This window comes from Teleopsis dalmanni, chromosome X (genome assembly GCF_002237135.1).
Source record: "Teleopsis dalmanni isolate 2A chromosome X, ASM223713v2, whole genome shotgun sequence".
Taxonomy (NCBI): Eukaryota; Metazoa; Arthropoda; class Insecta; order Diptera; family Diopsidae; genus Teleopsis; species Teleopsis dalmanni.
In genome coordinates this window covers 31,193,502-31,214,010 of record NC_051848.1, presented here as the reverse complement: position 1 = coordinate 31,214,010, position 20,509 = coordinate 31,193,502, and the positions used below count along the sequence as shown (strand labels likewise).

The following is a 20,509-nucleotide window of genomic DNA, read 5'->3' as shown; positions in this document are numbered from 1 at the left end:
AAAAGAAAGGCGACAATTAATAGTAGTGGAAAGTGGGAAAGTGGGTGTGTACTTAAGTAAATAAATGCTAGAGGTTAGTTAAGGATTAGCATTATACATGAAGTGCTTAATAGCATGGCGCTTATGGTGCACGCGTCAACAGCTTTAAACTAAACATTGTCTATAACGATCTGCGTTTGACTGTATATTTTTAAGATAGATTGTTACTTCGTCATTTAATGGTTTGATATCATCTTGTAGTTTCAGTAGTTTATTATTTTTCTCTGAATAATTGTCGTGCATTTGTTGCAGTTCGCGTAATTTCTCATTGGTGTCGACGGTTAGCTTAGATGCGCGTTGCAATAATTTCTTGGCTCGTTTTCGCGCATCTTCGGAACGCTGGGCACGCTCGATTAATGTCTGATTGGCTACTGTGGCGCTGGACTTTAGATTGTTAGCATCAGTGCGAGCTTCTATTGCTGAATCTTTAACACGGTTTGCTTCCTTTTTGATTTCTTTAGCGTCAAGTTCATTCTTCAATATATTTTTCTGCAAACGATTAACTTTCTTTGCTAGTTCCTCAACTTGTGATGCAGTAGCATTTGCAGGAGCTTCAGCTTCACTTGTTTCCAAATCAATTTGATCAAGATCTTTGGCAGCTAGTTCTATATTACTATTTGCTTGTTTAATAGCATCCTCGGCTTTTGCTTGTGAATCATCTGCATCATCAAGATTTTTAACAACAGAATTGGCTGTTTGCAGTATTTCATTAGCGGTTTCTTTTGTAGCGTTCGCTTTCGCCTGTAAATTATTGACGCGTTCCAAATCATGTTTTGTATTATAAATTATTGACTCAACATTTTTCAGTGATGAAACAGCATCATTAATCTTTCCGCCCAATAATTGAATTTCTTGCGGATCTAATGTTAGATCCAATAGCAAAGTTTTTTGTGATATTTTTTTAGTGTCACTTGGTAGAGCAGTACTGTTGTTTAAAAACTCAGTAAGATTTAAAATCATAGCCTCACCTTTTTTGATATTAAGATTTGTACGATTTCGATAACGTTCGGCATCTTCGTAAGCACTCTTTGCCTTTTGGTAAGCTTCAGATGCATTTACTTTAGCTTGGAATAAGGAACGTATAGTTTGATCAGCTTGATCTTTTTTCTTTTCAATTTCGTTTTCAGTATCCTTAGCAACTTTAAGTGCGTTTTCAGTACGTGTTAACGCACCACGTTCACAAGAAAGTCCGCCACAAGTACCACAACCTGCACCACCACACAAACTATCACAAGGATCGCCACGTTTGTCACAAACTTCGTTATTTAAGTCCGGTATGATGGCAGTTAGTGCAGCCAATTCATTGCGATATTCATTGATGAGATTGTCATTTGCAGTAACAGTACTTGAATCGTCTTTTAGTTTATTTGCTAAAGCTTCTACACGCTTGCAATTGCGATCCGTGTTTGCTGCATATTCTGCTGCCTCGTCTTTAAATGCTGACAAATCTAGAACCCGATTAAAAGCCTCACGCGTTAAATTCAATGCACCATCGATGTTTGATTCTTGCAATTGAATTCCATTTTCTTTTAAATCTTTTGATAATTGCTTAACTAAAGCAGACTGATTTTGCAGTGCTTCCAGTTCAACACCAGACAAAGTAAGCGAAGAGTAGATATTTTCTAGATTGCGTTCTGTTTCAATAAGTTTTTGGTGTGCTGCAGAAAGATTGCGTTCAAGCTCTTTTGCCTCTTTTTCCAATCCATCAATGTCTTGCAAGCTCACAGTGGTATTTTGCAGTAAGTCACGTATGTTTTGTAATTTCTTTTCAAGAGTGCTAAATTCAGATGTGTAGGCTCCAGTGGCGCCAATGAGTTTAATTTCTTTAGCGCGTTGTATAGCGACGGCTGTGGCATCTTCTAGTTCATGCAGAATTAAGTCCCAATTGTTAAAGCATTCGCCGCAAGGTGCGCAATGTGGGAATTCGCCAAGATAACCTCGTGCACATTGATTACATTTGTCGCCACCAATACCTTCGTGACAAACACATTGTCCGCTTTCTCGATCACATTGGAAATCTGCTGAGCCATAAGGATCACAATCGCAAGGTAAGCATTTTTCATTTGGATTGCCCCAGAAATTAGATTGACATTGATTACATGCACGTCCGCCAAAACCATCTCTGCAATCACATTGTCCAGTATATCTATTACATTGTTCAGATAATGAACCGATTGGATCGCATTCACAGGCTTCGCAACCCTCACCTGATGCAATCTTCCAGTGATTAACTACACACTCGCTACAACTGATGCCTCTTACATTAGGCAAGCATGGACACTGTCCGGTAAAGCGATCACAATGTAGTGCTGTGTTGTTGGTGCCTAACACATCACAATCACATGGTACACAATTTTGATTAAGTGCATCACCAAAGAAACTATCACGGCAGAGCTCACAATGATCTCCAGTTGTATTGTATAAGCATTTAAGGCATTTTCCTGTGCGACGATCGCAATTTCCTGTATCATAAAGATCTGTATTTTTACTACATTCGCATTTTTCACATGAACCGCCAAGTGACGCTGCATCTCCGAAATAGTTATCAGCACAAATATCGCAACGGGGACCATCATAGCCTTCCTGACAATGACATATCATGTTATTGTTCCGTGAATCTAAAGAACAGCCATCAGCATGTGAGTTGCCGCTAGCAATAGTATCTGGACAACGGCAAGCACGGCAACCTATTTCACTGCCAAGTAACGGGTTGCCATAATACCCATCTAGACAAACATCACAACCATAACCAGTTGTGAAATCCATACAACTCGAACACTGTCCAGTTAGTGGATCACATTGTTGCGCATGACCGTTGCATTCACAAACTCTACAATCAGGGAAATGCCAATAACCGGGTTGACATTGATCACATTCGCGCCCATATGTATTTGGGTGGCAGGCGCATTGCCCAGTTATTAAATCACAATTGTTATCCTTGGCTCCAATGCTGTTACAATCGCATGCTTTGCACCCCTCTGGACCAAAACCATATGTACCAGGAGCACAAATATCACATTGTCGTCCTACTACATTCGGTTTACATTGACAATAACCACCAATAGAGTTACATTCCTTGCTCAATGACCCTGTAGGATTACAATTGCACATACTAGCACCGTTGTGTATAATAGTACTAGCATCGTTATTCCATTTTGTACAAGGTTCATTGTTTACACCACCGTAGCGCAAATCATACAAAGATTGATTGCAGCCCATATGAGTGTAATTATCTAAGGGAGAGCCTCTGAAGATTTCATTTACTTGTATACGTGGTATCAATGTTAATGAATCTATTTTTATTGTAGCCGTTGGATTATCTTCATTGTGATGTCGACGTTCAAAATTAATTTTAAATTTATAAACTTTTCCCTCTTCCAAGCATACATTGTGTAAAGCAACTACATGACGTTGGCGATCCGATAAAGTAAATGGTATATGTGTTTCATAGGCACTACTTCCTGGTCGCACAGCTTCTGCACAGTTGCCAGCTGGATCAACCTCATCCGGACGTACTAAAGTGATAAAGGCATCTTCCCAATCACCGTGTGAAGTAGTTTGGTACCGAATAACAACATCATATGGCATAGAACGGGCAATGTCATTGACTGTTATTGTAAGACCTGAGTTTTCGGGAATGCGCATAAAACCAATACCGGTAAAATCGGGAATACGATCAGATGGTACTTGAGACGGCAAAACAGTACAATTACCATTATTTGAATAAGAGATGCAAACATCTGCAGTTTCAGCTTCATAAACTTGTGTTAATTGTGGTATGAAATAATTCTGTTTAGGCGTGGCACAAGTACGACCACTCATATGTGGCCTACAACGACACTGTCCTGAAATGACATCACAGAAATTATCGTATGATCCACCCAAATCGCAATCGCATGGCGAACAGCCTTCCTCTGATTCAGAAAGTCCATAGGTTTCTGGTGCACACTGATTACAGTCTTTACCAGTTACCAAACGTTTACATGTACATTCACCAGTATGCATGTTACAACCAGAATTATCAATAGTACCAAGAATATTGCAAGTACATTCTTCGCAGCCATCTGGATTTTCTGGATCTAAATTCCAATAACCATCTTTGCACATATCACACCGACGTCCTTTCACGTTAGTTTTGCAGTGGCAAGCACCTGCCTGAACACCATTATCAGGATCGTTGACAGAATCGCAAATACCTTCGTCCAACGAACCAATTGGATCACAATCACATGGCAAACAAACATAAGGACTGCGTATATCTTGACTTGGATCCCGATAGAAGAACGGCATACATTCTTCACAGTGTTGTCCCTGTGTATTGTGAATACAATTATCACAAACACCACCAGATACACGTCCAGAATGGTCAAACACCGCCTGATCGAAATGACAACTGAAGGCATGTTCATTACATTCACACTTTTTGCAAGCATTGGTCTGCTTACCAAACGCTGGTTTCCAAGGTAAGTCATTAAAGAAGTCTTCACAAGACTCGCAATTTAAACCCTTCGTATTATGCGTACATTCACAACGTCCATGAATCATTTCATATGAATCACTATCAGAGCCATCCAAAGGCAAACATTGCGAAGCATGACCGTAACATGAACAGGATCCACGTACAACCATATTGCTTATGCCATAGTAATATTTCTCTTCCATTTCCAAACGATTATCCAATAAATTATCACCGAGTTTATGCAATTTAGTAAAATTAATACGCAAATTCGTCATTTTGAGCATATTTTGTACATGCGCCGCATACGGGTTAGATACATTTATATTTGGTGGCAGCACACGGAAGATAACCTCACCATTCCGAGATGGCTCGACATTGGAATAACGTGATGTACAAACAACATCTGTTATATTACGCAAAACAGTTGGTACACCGGGGAAGGATTCGGCACAGTCATATGCAAAGTAACGATAAACATGCCAACTTTGACCAAAATCAAATGAACGTTCTATCAACATTGCTGCCGGGCGAAATGTGGTAAAGGATATTATCAAATGGGTAAAATGAAATTCAGCTTCCATATCCAGTTGAATGATGACATTTTCTTTACCATTTTCAGACTGCCACCAAGTCGGTGTTTGCGTGTTTGGAATTGTTTCATATATTATTTGTCCGATACGATGATTTTTGAATGGGTCATTTCGTGTTTCCTCTCTTGTATCACAAAGGAAACACTTCTTATCTTGCAAATGTGAGAGTATACAAAAACGTTCCGGTGAATGTAGACCACATGTCGATGATGCTGTTAAGCGATTTTCACGCCCGATTAGTAAGTTACCAGTGGCCGGATAACATGATGAACGCTCGCATGGATGTTGTTTTATATATTGGCGGGGCAGATTGCGTACACGATCACGTCGACCGCCGGCATGTTTCTGTGCCACGCTTATGTCGAAACAGTGGCTCAGTAGTATAAAGCATGAAATCGCGATAAGCAATAAGCTACTTAAATTGCTGGTATGACCGCCCCAGCTCCGCTTCGACATTATATTGAACTAATTTTTTCTTGTTTTTTTCTTTCTTCTTTTTTTTTTATTATTTTTAATAATATTAATTCTATTTATGGTGTTGTGTTAGTTCGATTCTCTACGGTGTGTTAATATTGAAGTTGTTTTTTGATTATGTTCTTTTGTTTTTTGTAGTTTTGTGGCATATGTTTAAATATGTATAGAAACTAAAACAATTCTATGTGATATATATTATGCATGTGTGGGTCTTGAGTAAATATTGCTCCCAGAGTTGTTTTTGTTGCCCCAACAGTTTCCGGTTGTAATCGATATATAAATCAGCGTTGGTTTGATTTAATTACTTTTGATGCGATTACTAAAGAACAACTGAACTTCCTTCCTCTTCCTTCGCTTCAGAGTTTTTAATTTTGGTTGTAATAAATTTAAAAATAAAAACAATTTTAGTTTAATTTTATATACTTTTGGATTGTTTTTATTATTATTTTAAGTTTAATGTCGACAAGAGGATCACTTTTTCAAATTCACCTAAAAAAAGAGAAGAAAATTAATCTCTAAAATTTTAAAAAATGAGTATATATATACTTATTACTTACCCAAAAATTTATGAATCTTTTTTATGTTAGAAAGTTTTGTAGTGAATCCTGTTTAAAATCTGTAAGAATATTGTAAAGGAATATATCTTATAAAGAATTTATTCTTTTATTTTGGTGTTGTATCATTCAATAGTCAGTGAAATATTGTGTAAAAATATTATATCTTTTTAACCAAAGTACATAAATATACACTTTATAGAGTACTTAAGGTTTGACACAAATTTTGTAAAATTTAAAAATATATAGAATTTAGCACGAGAGTTTGAAAAAAGATCATCAATCGAAGCAAAGTTATATATAGATTTATATATATTTATATTGAGATTATTTATATTATTTATTCATATAAATAAATGCTTTTAATTTTCAAAAACTTGTTATAATCGAGAATAGTCCTTTGCAGTATTTATTCTCAATATTCACTAAATAATTATAAATTGTTAAGTTTCATTCTAGTTTTTATTCATTAATATAATAAAGATGTTATTATTTCGTCTTATATTATATATATGGTACATAAATAGTGAAAGTTTTTTTTCAGCGGACACCAAGCATAGAAGAACAGAACAGAAAATAACGTATTTTGTAAGACGAATGATATATTTTGTGTGACATCTGAAGACTAGTAAAATGAAAAGGTTAAGAGAGACATTTATTTATGGGAGTGTTTGTTTAACAGAGGTTTTGTCTTTGGCTATGATAAGAATGGAAGATCTACAACATACTGTTCAAATGAATGACCAAATCTTACTGTTAGTCTTTCTCTAATTGAATACGAATAGCACTAATATCTAACTAGAGAAAGTAGTAAAATAAGAACAAAAATTAAAGTATTTAATCACAGGATAATTTTTAACAATCGCTGGATACACCGTCTGTCCGTCCTCAATATAATAATAATTAATATATAATTATTAAATAATATTTTAATAATATGTTATTTAAAGTAAGTAGGATTTTTTAAAACTAGATGTTTTTAGTTAGACCTTTTATTAGCAAATACATGCGTCGGTAAAATAAATCCTTCACTGATTTGACAGTATGTTTGTGTTATCGATATAAAAATATTTTTTAATCAAGCAATGGGCTGAAGATCCTTTCGTACTTTCATCCCTTGAATCATTTTTTTCCGTATTTCTTTTATTAAAACTGACATTTTAACATTAAATAAACATTTTTGAGCAATTTTTCTTCACAAATTTTTTTATTTTTTTACATTTTTGAAGATATTTTTGTGATAATATCATTTCTTAGCATTATTTTTTTATCGCATGTTTAGTGGTGTTCACTAGAACTTATACTTGTGCTTCTTTTTTTATATACTTATATGATCTGAAATATCTTCTCTGGTGGCAACACACGTTCAGTATGTAATAAAAAAGCATAAAAACAAAGTTGTCATAAGCTAGAGAGAAGATCTCATGTATTGTCAGCGTTCTTTACCAAAGCTCCTGCAGCTTGTCACATCAACACAATAGCCCAACGAGGGTTGAATGATTTAGGGATCTTAATGGAGTTGAACACTGATTGCTTGACTAAGTAAAGCGAAAAGTTTACTTCGTAATTGATATAAAATCCATTAAGTATGGAAATTCATACACATTATAAAATTTCCAATATATGACTTGATTTTATTAGTAAATGTGTTGATAAGTTTTGGTTACTTGGTTTCAAAAAATCCTATCAGATAAGAGGATCTGATAGAGAAAAGTATAAGAGGTAAAAAGAGGATAATTTTAAAAACGTTTGTTAATAAATTATTTAATTTAGAGAAAATGCTTTGTTTAATAACTTTGTGGTTTACTTCTATAGTTTATACTCCTACTTAACGATAGGTGGGAAAAGGTGGTAATATCTAACGTACTTAATAGTTTGTATAAATAGTTCTTTGTTGGCGTTAATGTTTGCAGACCTATGTTAATTATCTTAAAGCTATATATTTGCACTTTCTTAGAATTTAAATAACAGATTAGCTGTAATATATATTAAAAATTTGTTGTCGTTTTATAAAGTTAGGAATAACTTCTTATTAAGGAACGACTGGAAGTTATGACGAAATGTATCTAAAAGTTTAAAGAAAAAGTAATACTAAGAAGCATAACAAACTTTATTCGAAATCTGTCAATTAGCAGCAAATATAAATTTGTATTTTATTATATGAAAAGGACCTATTTAGTTCAAATTATCTAATTATTTTACGTATAAAATTTTTAATGTATAAGATTTGAAGATGTTAAGCTATTTTGAACTTATGTGATAAATTTTAAGATACTTTTAAGAGCGATCTTACAACTACCTAGGAATATTTGGAACGTAAGTCCTTGATATATTTAATCTATGTTGTGCAATTATTAGACATAGAAAGTAATTGTTCCTTATAAGTAATAATTATGCATGTATGTATGACAGAGCAAGTTATTGAGAAAAAAAAATAACAAAATGTATTAGGAAGTATCCATAACCCTATCTATATAAAAAAGATCTTATTAGTTCAGATAAGGTCTTTTAAAAAGAATTCTGTTTTTGTACTCAAGGGATTAATTAACCGAATTATATATAATATTATATAGGATCGTGTGAACAACTTAATATATTTATGAAAAACTAAAACATTAATATTTTAATAATACCTATAATTAATTTTATTGGGGTTTTATCGCCGAATTTTAGGAAGTTATTGATTTTTTTCTCAAGATAGATTATTTTAATAATCTAATTTAAAACATTTTGATTTGAAAGAAGTTTTATTTAAAGCTCTCCTTCTATATATTTTTTTTAAATGGTTGGAACATTTATATTAGTGTGTCATGAAGAAAGCCTAGTTTATCAGAATTTAAAACATTTGAGCTATGGATCTCACAGAAACAGATTAAACATCAAACTGTTTTTAAAACTAAATCTGTCCTGAAATTTTATTTAAAGCTCTTCTTCTATATACTTTTTTAAATGGTTGGAACATTTATATTAGTGTGTCATGAAGTAAGCGTAGTTCATCAGAATTTAAGACAGCTATGGATCTCACAGAAACCCATTAAATATCAAACTCTATTTAAAACTAAATTTGTTGTGAAATTTATTCTGATTTGAAAGAAATTTTTGTTTGAAAAGATTTTTTTATAGCTTTTGGAAACGTTTCCACTTTTTTAGTTGATAAGTCAATTAAACTAAAGAATTTTACGATGTCATGAAGTAATCCAAAGTCTTCCGGTTGTAGAAAGAGATTTTAATTTGATATAATATTTTTTTTTCGGTTTTTGAAAATATTTAACTTTTTGTAATTAATAACTCAATTAAACCAAACTAAATTACGATGTTATGAAGTAATCACAGTTTAGTTTGAAGACCATATTTTTGTAGTTTTTGCAATGATTAAAAATTTCTGTAATTGTTAGGTAGGTCAATAATTAAACCATATTAAATTACTAAGTTATTGAGGACAGTTCTTCAGGACTTAAAATAAGTGTTAGGTTTATACTGTTTTTTTTATAGTGTGCTAAGATTATTAAACATTTTCTGTAATATCTGAATTTATTCGGATTTGAAAGAAATTTAATCTTTATACCTGTTTTACCATGTTTTTTATTATACCTGAAAACAACTTTGATAGGTCATTTGAACAGTATAGAAATCCGATGTCACATGATAACTGATCTTTTGATCTATATCTATTGTTATGTTGAAAAGTTGTGATAACTTTTTTTTGCGTAATAATATTTATATTGAATGAATGAATTTCATTTCTATACCACCATTACCGTTTTAAAGAAAAATATGGAATAATATGTAAAGATACTGAATCCTTGTTGTGTGGAGACTACTCTGTCTAATACACAATATTTCACTTCTCATTTAAAAAATACAATATAATTATTGTAAAAACATACTACACGTTTTTTTTAAATTTGTGTTTTAAATTTTACAAAAGTTTGGAAATTTGCTGTTTTCCAAAAATCTGTAAACTAACGATTCCATATATCCAACGAAAAAAAAGTGTGGTAGTTACGATACACATCGAACGATACACATCGAAGCTTTCGTCGCTGCTTTCAACTATATTTCTTTTGAAAGCGATAGAAATGTAGCGAAAGGCAATATAATTAATCTAACAACCGAACACGACGACCAACACGACCAGACTAATGAAATCTTATAATTTAGTAGAAAAACAAAAAAATCTCAAATTAAATATGAAGAAGTAAGTATGCAACAAAATGTGTACCGACTGTCGACCGATCCAACACAAAAGCAAGAAACCTCATTTTTTAATGTAGCGATAAATAAATTTTAAGCAATCTTTATAGTTTCAACGCTGTTAATTCATATATTTTTTTATCAGTTTACAGCGACAAACACAACGGCATTCGGACTTATTCACTTCCAACAAACATCCTTATCAGCATCTCGAAGAAAAATGCCGTACACCATATACCATATATTTCAGATACAAATATGCACACACACATATATACATATGTATATATATGCGTGAAGTACTAGCATATAATAATTTATTCATGAATATATGTGCACTCCTATATATGATATTATATATTAGTTTTGTTTTTTCTAATATTTATGCTGATTTTTTAGTAAGACATCAAAACACTTACTCTTACATATAAAAATATAGTTATGTTATGTTACACATGTATGTATATTTTTATTGAAAGTAATTAAAAAAAAAAATAAATAAATTTTATTAAAGAAATGCTTTGCTCTTGTCATCATTAAATCAATTATAGATATTTTTAGAAATACAGTTAGAATTAAATTATTTTAGAACTTGATTAAATTTGGTATATTCATATTCTTTTCCATCTTTTTCGGAATGCTAAAGCTACTGCTGAACAGTTTCAGTTGAAAAGACTTAGAAACTACAAAACGAGATTAACTGAAACTGAAATTTGTTGAGAAATATTGTATAAAGTAATTTAATCGAAAGAAACTATGTTAAGCGATAAGAGATAGTATGCGAGTAAGTTTACATTCTGATGGATTCTACTTATCTGTTATGCTGCTAGGTGCCATAGTGCCATAGACCTGCAATTTAATATTTTTACGCGCCAACAATGGGAGCATTCAGAACACCACAGACGCTAACATATTTTATTAGAATTTTTAACTTAGTTTTGAAGTTGCTCGTTGTTTATAATTTCACTTTTATTAACTGATAAAAGTTCATTCACTGAATACTAAAGTATTTCTTCTCCTCTCAGTACCCGTCTGTCTTTGCAGTTCTATGCGTTTTATTAGCGGATCTAGATCTCTGATATGACAGTGTTATTTCAATGTTTGATACTTGATAAGCGCATTAGTTGCACAATGATGCTGTGTGCACTGCATAATTGTGTTAAGAAAAAATTAAATTTAAATAAAAATTTAAAAAATTTAAATTTTTTAAACAAAAACAAAAAATTACGATGAGCTCATATTCTATAGATCTACATTAGAAATTATAATTAACAGACCACTAGCTTCCAACGGAACAGAGCACTACAACTATGGTAGAAATTTTGTGCTAATAGAACTACATTACTTGGTAGAATATATTTATATATAAAATAGAAATTTTATGCTAATAGAACTATATTACTTAGTAGAATACATACTATATATTATTATATATATATATAAAATAGAAATTTTGTGCTAATAGATCTACATTATTAAACTTTTTTTCCTGATTCTTTACAGTCAAAAATTGTTTAGTAAAATTTGCAAATTATTGTAGTTTTAAATTAAACTTAGCATCAAAATGAGAAAAAATTTTTTTTAATATTATATATAAACAGAAGTACAGTGAAAACTCTGTTAAACGGACGTTTTGATATGTGGGTTTATAACCCACATATCACTTAATCATTCAATATGTTTACTCTCCAAATTTTAATTTCATGTCTTAACCGTATAGAATTACTGATCCCTTCGATGGCCGCTTTAAAGAGTCTTCACTGTTTATATCACATTACTTTAATAAATATTTGTACAACATTTAAATTTATTTTCTTAACACATACACATACGTACATTAATATGTGTAAACTGAATGTACTTTTTAGCCATACTCATTTAATGTATCTTAAAGATACCTAAATACGTTATTAACCCTTGAATGACTGCACATTCGTCGAATAAGTAGTAATTTTTGTTGTTAAATTTTTCTAAAAAATATATTATTAAAGGTTTCACTACGAAAATCCATACCGATTTTAAAAAAACAAAAAAATAACTATAAAGGATTTTTTTTAAAAAAAATTAATCATAGAGGATCTTTTTTAAATTAATTATAAGGATTTTATTAAAAATATTTATAATTAAAGTTTTCTTCAAAAAAAAAATTAATATTAAAGATTTAGAAAAAAATTTAATTATTGAGGATTTTTTAAAAACAATTGAGGATTTTTATAAAGAAATTTATATATAATTGAAAATTTTTTTTATTTGTAATAAATAAAAAAATTAAGCACATTAATACAAATATGATAATATAAAAAAAATATGCATGTATAATAATATATATATAAAATGTACATAAATATATATATTATTATATATGTAAATATACATATTAATATAAATATATATATATATATATATATATATATATATATATATATATAAACATACATATTTATATATAAATATGTTATAAAAATATTGCCATCAGACCATAAAAAAACTCTGGTTATATCAGAACTTATAACATTCATAAAGTATAAAGATATAAAAATATTTATTAAAATGGATGAACATAAAAACTTAGTTCCAAAGCCTCATTTTACGATAATTGAAAAAAGGATAGTAGAAAGTGATACAATGATAACTCGTGATATATTTACACACAGGAGGAGTATTGGGCGACACTAACTTCATATATAGAACATTAATGTAAATTATGAACAAAGTAGTTTATTAGGTTAATTTATTGAAAAGAACAAATATAGAACAAATACATACAAATATAGTTGAGTTCACGGAAAAAAAAATCATTGAAAATTATTAGATACCTATATGTTTCCAATAGTCTCATTTAGGTAGTTTTGCTCATCATAAGGATAATTTACCATACAAAAATCTTTCATATAAATGAGATCACTATCAATAAATAAGCTTATTTACGGCGAAAAATGTCAAATGCAACCTTTACAAATACATTTCCCACTAGGGAAATGATCATTTTCTGAAATATGTAACATCAAGACATGTTCATATGTTTCATCAAGACAATCCATATGCTCAACTAAGATAACTGTTATTCTTATCTTGAATCGACTGAGATCTATTTTAATGAATCACAAAAAAAATAGAACTGGGAGAAAATACCAAAAATTATGCCCGTTTGGTTTGATCTTATACACCCTTCATATGTATTAAATAGTTTCTTATTTGTATTTTTATATATTATTTTTAAATTAGTCCCAATACTGTAAATCTTTAAGAATAAAAAAGATTGTAGGTGAAAAAAATGTATGCCCACAACTTGCACATATTTGTCGGTCAGTCAAGTGTTAATATTTTTACTTTTAATTTCAGTTTAAATAAACAATTAAACTTAAACATTATTCAATACAAACAGAAATTAGAAAAATAAGCAATACAAATTTGGTGGACTTAGAGCTGTGTGCATTGAAATGGTTGGGAATAAAAATATGATCTCATGAATAAAAACTGAATATGTTCGTAGTAATCACACAAATGGTGGGTACCCAGACAAAATCACACAAGAAATAATAAAAATATATGGAAATAAATAAATGCAGAAATATCATATCTAATAGATTTGATATGTATATTTCTCATTTATTGGAAAGCAAATAAAACAAAACAAATTTGCCGGTCTGCCGATCGATCAATCAGTTCATCACATCGGAGCATAACACAGTTTGTTTTGTTTAGATGACGTTATGCGTACGCAAACAGAGCGAGTATCTCAAAAATCTAAAGATAAAAATTCATACTCGAAGATAAAAGTTCATAATCGAAGATAAACAAAAATATATGAGGAGTTAACATAATAATGAAAATTATAATATAATGTGCAGTAAGAAAATGTATAATTGTAAATAAACAATTATTTATGAAAATTAATTGATTTATTTATTTGTGAGTTAACAACAAAATTAATTTTAAATATAACTAAGAATAGGGAATTCAATTACTAGGTCCTTCGCCCTATATGAATACTGTTATAGATTTTAATGTATTATTATTATATCGAATAAGTTACTTAAAAGAAGTTCTGTAAGAAGTCGAATGAAAACTAAATCTAAATAATTAACTAATGTTAAGGGTTAGTTATATTTGATTCGTAGAAAAGAAACTGTGTTAGTAGCTATGTTAGCATATATACCCACAAGTTCCTAGCGATACTAGTTGTGACAGTGGAACTACTCTTATTAATAATATTACCGGTGATATTGAGAAAGTGTGAATGTTGATTGATTGTTGATTAAAATTATTCTACTTTTATTCACAATCAAGGTATAGTAAGGGTTAACATATGTTGCCCTTTAAGCAAAATAAAGCATATTTTTAATCTATAGAATAGAGTAGAAAATAATAAAATATAATAGAATAGAATAGAAGGACTAGAATAGAAAAGAATAGAATAGAATAGAATAGAAAAGAATAGAATAGAATAGAATAGAATAGAATAGAATAGAATAGAAAGAATAAAAAAGAATAGAAAAGAATAGAATATAATAGAACTCAATAAATAATAATTATTTTTGATAAAGCAAATTTAATTTAATTTAAACTCAATAAATAATAATTATTTTTGATAAAGCAAATTTAATTATTATTTATTGAGTTTTATTTTAAAATGCGAATCATAACAGTTATAAGGTGATTTTTATTTCTTTAATGATAAGTGTTACTGTCTCTGATTATAAGTAAATCTAGATTCAATCTAGATTTGCTCTCCACCTGTCAAATTTTGTTGAACATTTAAAATTTAACCGAACATTTTTAGAGTTATTTAACTTTTTATAGTTGTGTTTACAGACATTCACATTTTTTACAAATATATATATCGAATCACGTATCATATAAAAAAACTGTTAATTTCAGTATACTCTTCCTATTCTGGGATAATATCTATAAACAAATCTCGAGTGTTATACATTTTGCCACAGACGTTACCTAATATTATAGTTATAGAAATATTTGATTACATTTTTGTCCTATGTTTAAAGAGTCTTCTCAAAAATTATATGTGGATACTGAAATTTATATACGAAGAAATGGATGTTGATCCATAAGACATAAATAAATATACATATATATATGAATTACTTGACGTCTGAACAAATTTTACATATTCTTTCCATACAAAATTTTTAACTGTTATATTAAGTATATTCTATATCGTAATATTACAGTTAAGAAATATAGTCAATTATATTTAGAAAGGTCTGCGTTATGAATATTATTCATGTATTTTAAAAACCGAAAGATTAATTCGGCATTGAAACAGACAATACAGTAGACAATTAACGCTGCCTACTTGAAGGGTATAAAGCAAAGTTTTCTTTAGTTCAAACTTATATTCTCCATATTTATTTATTCACATATATAACTATGTATATCCAAATTTTAGTATTTCCTGCATAGTTCGGCAGATCCATTATGACACATTGAGAAGATGCTGAAACACATGTTTACTGTGAAAATTAAACTCATAAGTCAATATGAGATCATCAACTAATTTTCTTTATATAGCGAAAGAAATTTTTTAAATTTTTTGTGTTACAATAAACAAAACTTTAAAGCAAATTTTATACTTTTCCTAAAATACGATATAAACAATTTTCTTTTAATAACTATAATAACACTTTATAATTATAGTAATGATATAAGGTATAAGAAATATATATATATATATAAATAAATCAATAATTAAAAAAATTACTGATTGAAGGATTACACCTCATACGGTTAAAATGATTAAATTTGCAGTAATAAAATTTTGATAATTAATTACAGTGATATATCTATTCCATTCTATGTTATGTATCACTGTAATTAATAACTTCACTATATCACTGTAATTTTATATAATTAAAAATAGTGAAAGAACTTAACTACAAAAATTAATTTTAAATTAAAATATTTCCTAAGATAAATAAGATAAAACATAGATGATATATGTATTTATATTTGGCACCATCCAAAACAGTTGTATCGTCAATCCACACAATTGCTTAATCAGGAACATAATATTTGTTCAGTATGAATAGGGACAAGGAATATTAAAATTATTATGGATTGCCAGATGTGTCCTACTTACCGAGCAATTATTACCACATGATGTAATTATCTATTAGTCACTGACTTGCAACTCACACAAATTATATAGTATAATTCAAGTCTAAAATAATCTTGAATTCTAATTTAGAGTTTGTAACACAAGCAACTTAACAAGAGACACTAAATAAAAATTCTATAAAATTCTATAAAATTCAGTTTGTTACTGTTTGTAACAAACTGAAAAAGCAAACCCGATATATAAATATCGTAGAGTTAGTTAACAGAATTAGAATTAGTTAACCTACGCTTAGTATGGTGCAGATCATAATAAACTTAGCTTGCTTACCATATGATTCAATAACCTCATCTTTATCAAGAGAATTGATGGATAGGTGCGAATAGTCTGGGACTGATAGTGAGCTGATATTCAAAGTCTACAAACATTGAGTGCAAATTTGGGAAAAGAAAACATTGTATTCGTATTGTCAAGACTGGTTACTTAAAACATATATTGGCATTCACCCAACTTTTGTAAACTTTTATGTATTCAATGAGCGGATATTAGATCATCTTACTTGGTGACAAAATGTTCTTATCGCAGCACCGCTATTTTGTTGTAGAGAGAGACTCAATCCGCTGCGTCTGGCACCTGATTTGGAGTTCTTCTGGCGAATTAAATTGGAAATTTTTCCAATTTTGGGACGACTAAGTCAATTAAAAGAGCTTCTAATACATTAAAAGGAATTTTGTTGGAATGTTATGAATAAATTTGTCTGGAATGTTGAAGAAGTTAAGGGTACACGTCGCTTGGTGAAATATTTAAGAATAGAGTGAAGTAATTTAATTGGTACTCACTAGAAACAGAAAGGTGCACAGACAAAACATCTAGAAGCTTGTTTAATTTTATAGACAAAATCACGGTAATATACACGGTAATATGAGCAATAACTAGTTAAGATAGCACTGTAATTGTTAAACTCAAATGAGTATTTTATCTCTTATCCAAACCACCATAATATAACTAAATTTGATCCAAAACTTATTATTGTTAGACGTTTCGTTTTGTATATATTACAGGCTCTTCAGGTAGGTGTGAGGATCTGAGGTCTGTTATTGCTTAGTCTTGTGAAGTGATAAACAATAATCCAGTCAAGGCGTAAAGAGGGGTTATGAAGAAACCTGGCAGTTTATAGAGAGTAAAAGTGTTCAAGTGCACTGACTCTCAATAAAATGATAAATTTATCTATAAACAAATTAAAATGCATGTCCTCACATAAGAACACCTATATTAAAGCTAAGAGAGAGAGAGGGAGAAAATCTTTTTAAAGAAAATGAAACCAATTTATTACTGCCTTTTGAATAAACATAAACCAATGCAGCACAAGTTCATATTAAATTAGTTTTGTCATTTGAGTTTATGTTTATCTTAAAGTAATTAGCACATGAACTTGTGTTTCTGTTTATTTTTTTTGTCTTCTTTATGTATCTGAAAAGTGCATAATTAAAAAGCATCAAGCAAGCAGATTTGTATGCAGCAAATGCCTTAATAAGTTTTTGTCCGGATGAATGTCAGAACAATAAGATGAACCAAAAAAAAAAAAAAAAAAATAAAAAATAAAATAAAAAGTATTAAATTAATAATTTCAAAGTTATGCGATACATGTCTGTCTGTCTGTCCGCATATCTCTCAGGCAGTTAGTCGTCAATGAGATATTTTCTTCTTTTATTTTTATTTTTTTTTTTTAAGTATTCTCTTGGTGTTATCTTATAGCCAATTTTTAGATAAACTGATGTCATAGACACTTAAGAAATGGAACTCAACTCAAGCAAATGTAAGTCTCTAACTTAATAATTAAAAAAAAGTCATACAGAATTACAGATATCACAAAAATGAACTTGTGACAATGTTACGCTCTGCTTAGCAATGCAGTTTTTTCTTGTTATTTAATTTCATTTATTTTAACACATTTTAACATATTTTTTATTTTTTTACTATTTTGAGTGATGATGACTTAAATTTTTAGCGTAAAATTACTTGCAACTTTAGACCTGAAAACTATGTGACAACAAAGTTATTTGCTAATAATTTAATTATTCATTTTCTCTTGCATATTTTTCAAATATCAATTATACACGCTTTGTATGTTATATTTCGGGAAAGTACCGAAATTGGATCCAAAATCTAAAATGCAGACAATACATTAAAAAAAAACTATTTTATCAGTTAAACGTAATAACTTGAACTTTGAAATTAAAAATAAAATTTTGAATAATATTTGAGATCCTCAAACAGTACGAGTATTAGATCGTTTACTATGTACTACTTCACGTTTGGAATAAATATGGCAGCATAATACACATCTTTTCATCAAAATGATAAAGGCAGCCGATGATTAATAAAACCAAGTGTAGTCTATTTTTTTTAAATCATCCTAACCAACATTTCCTGTCCAATAAAAGGTCTAAAGTATATAGTAAAAAGTCAGGACTTTAAAAACTGTCTTAAAAGGAAAATCATTGTCAGCCAAATCACTGTCATTTTGCTCGTTCCAGAGAAATGTTGGACCAAAAATATTTAAGTTGTTTCAAATAATCACATGAGTAAAGTTTGGTTTTAGAAAAATTGTTGACACGGTAACAAGTCCCCATTAGAGGAATTTTCAATGCATAATGACTCAAAAACTGGTGAGTTCTATAAGGATCTCAAATCTATAGTAGGCTCTACAGCTACATCTTTAAAAATTTCAGAATGCCGGGCTTCTTTAAACGAACTAGCAAGACGTGCTAGTGCACAGCTCACATAGATTAGTAGCTGGACACAGGGAAATCTCGACGAACTGCAGGGCAGACATATCTGACATTCTCAGATATTGGTTTTCCATTTGTAACGGCCAAGCTGGCAATGAAACAAAAATATCTAAGCATAGCTAGATAAAAGTGAGCAGCTAAACCCTTCTGTCAGATCTTAAGATTGAACTGGTCCAAACTGGACAAGAAGCGTACCAGTGAGTTGCTTTAACTAAGGTTCAACCTGCTCAGCACTACGGTATCTGTGCTGACAGGTCACTGCATATTAGGAACACATGGTTTGAGACTAGGTTTCTTTTAAACTATTAACTTTGTATACTTGATTCATACTTAAGTCAATTTTGAGACTCTAATTACGACAGCGAAAAAGGTTTTTATGGTTTTTATTAAAAAGAGATAACGATGTGTCTTAATACTACAGTCGAACTTTTATAACTCGAAGTTCTATAAATCGAATTTTCTATAATCTGAAATAACTAGAGTGCAACAGGGTTTAGAGAGCAAATTACATACAATTACAAAAAAATTTCTTAACTCAAAGTCTTCATAAGTCGAATATTTTTTTCCAAAATGGTACTTCGAGTTATAGAAGTTTGAATGTATTTAGAAAATATTTTGTTTAAAAGATACAAATGGAAATAATTCTTGTACTGTAAAGTATTATAAAAAGCAACAAATTACAAACTAAATGTAATAGAGAGCTGTTATATTACAGTGCTAAAGTTGGAGCAATAACATAGAATGAGAAAATACTGTTCTCGAAGCTAACAGGTTAGTCTTTAGAGTCTATTACTACTCTCATCGAGAACTCAGCCTAACCGTGTGCGTAACTAGTTCCTATCTAAAATAATCTCTATTACTGAAAAATAAATGGTGATAGAAATATCAATACGTTTATATAAAATAATAAATATATATAAAATTCATATATCCTAATATATCCCAATTCTATTATATAAATAATAGAATTTCAAATGTAATGTTTTTGATCATTACATTGTATTTATACAATGATTTTATTATATATATTATTAAACTAAATTTTTATGAAAATAAATATATAATATAAATACATTATTTATATTACAATGCAGTACGGGACTGGACTATCAAACTACGGAAAAAAAGAAGAATAAATACACATATTTTCACAGTTTTTTTATATTGTGACTCTGATTAGTATCAAATCTAGGATTAGGAATAGTTATATTAGATAGGGAAAGACATAGAGTTCCTACTTTAATATATTTCATTATTTGAATACCATAAAGAATTAATAATTATCCAATTTATTTGTATATCCAATATCATTTATGGTAGACATTACCGCT

At 29.8% G+C, this 20,509-nt stretch overlaps 1 protein-coding gene across 1 annotated transcript; it reads right to left on the bottom strand.

The window, feature by feature from the left end:
- Positions 1–6,179, bottom strand: LOC119688931 (laminin subunit beta-1). Its single transcript, XM_038103610.1, has 2 exons — positions 6,120–6,179; positions 1–6,051 (listed from the first exon to the last, which is right to left on the bottom strand). The coding sequence occupies exon 2, from the start codon at positions 5,542–5,544 to the stop codon at positions 145–147; it is 5,400 nt and encodes a 1,799-aa protein (XP_037959538.1). The 5' UTR covers positions 5,545–6,051; positions 6,120–6,179; the 3' UTR covers positions 1–144.
- Positions 6,180–20,509: the final 14,330 nt, after the last annotated feature.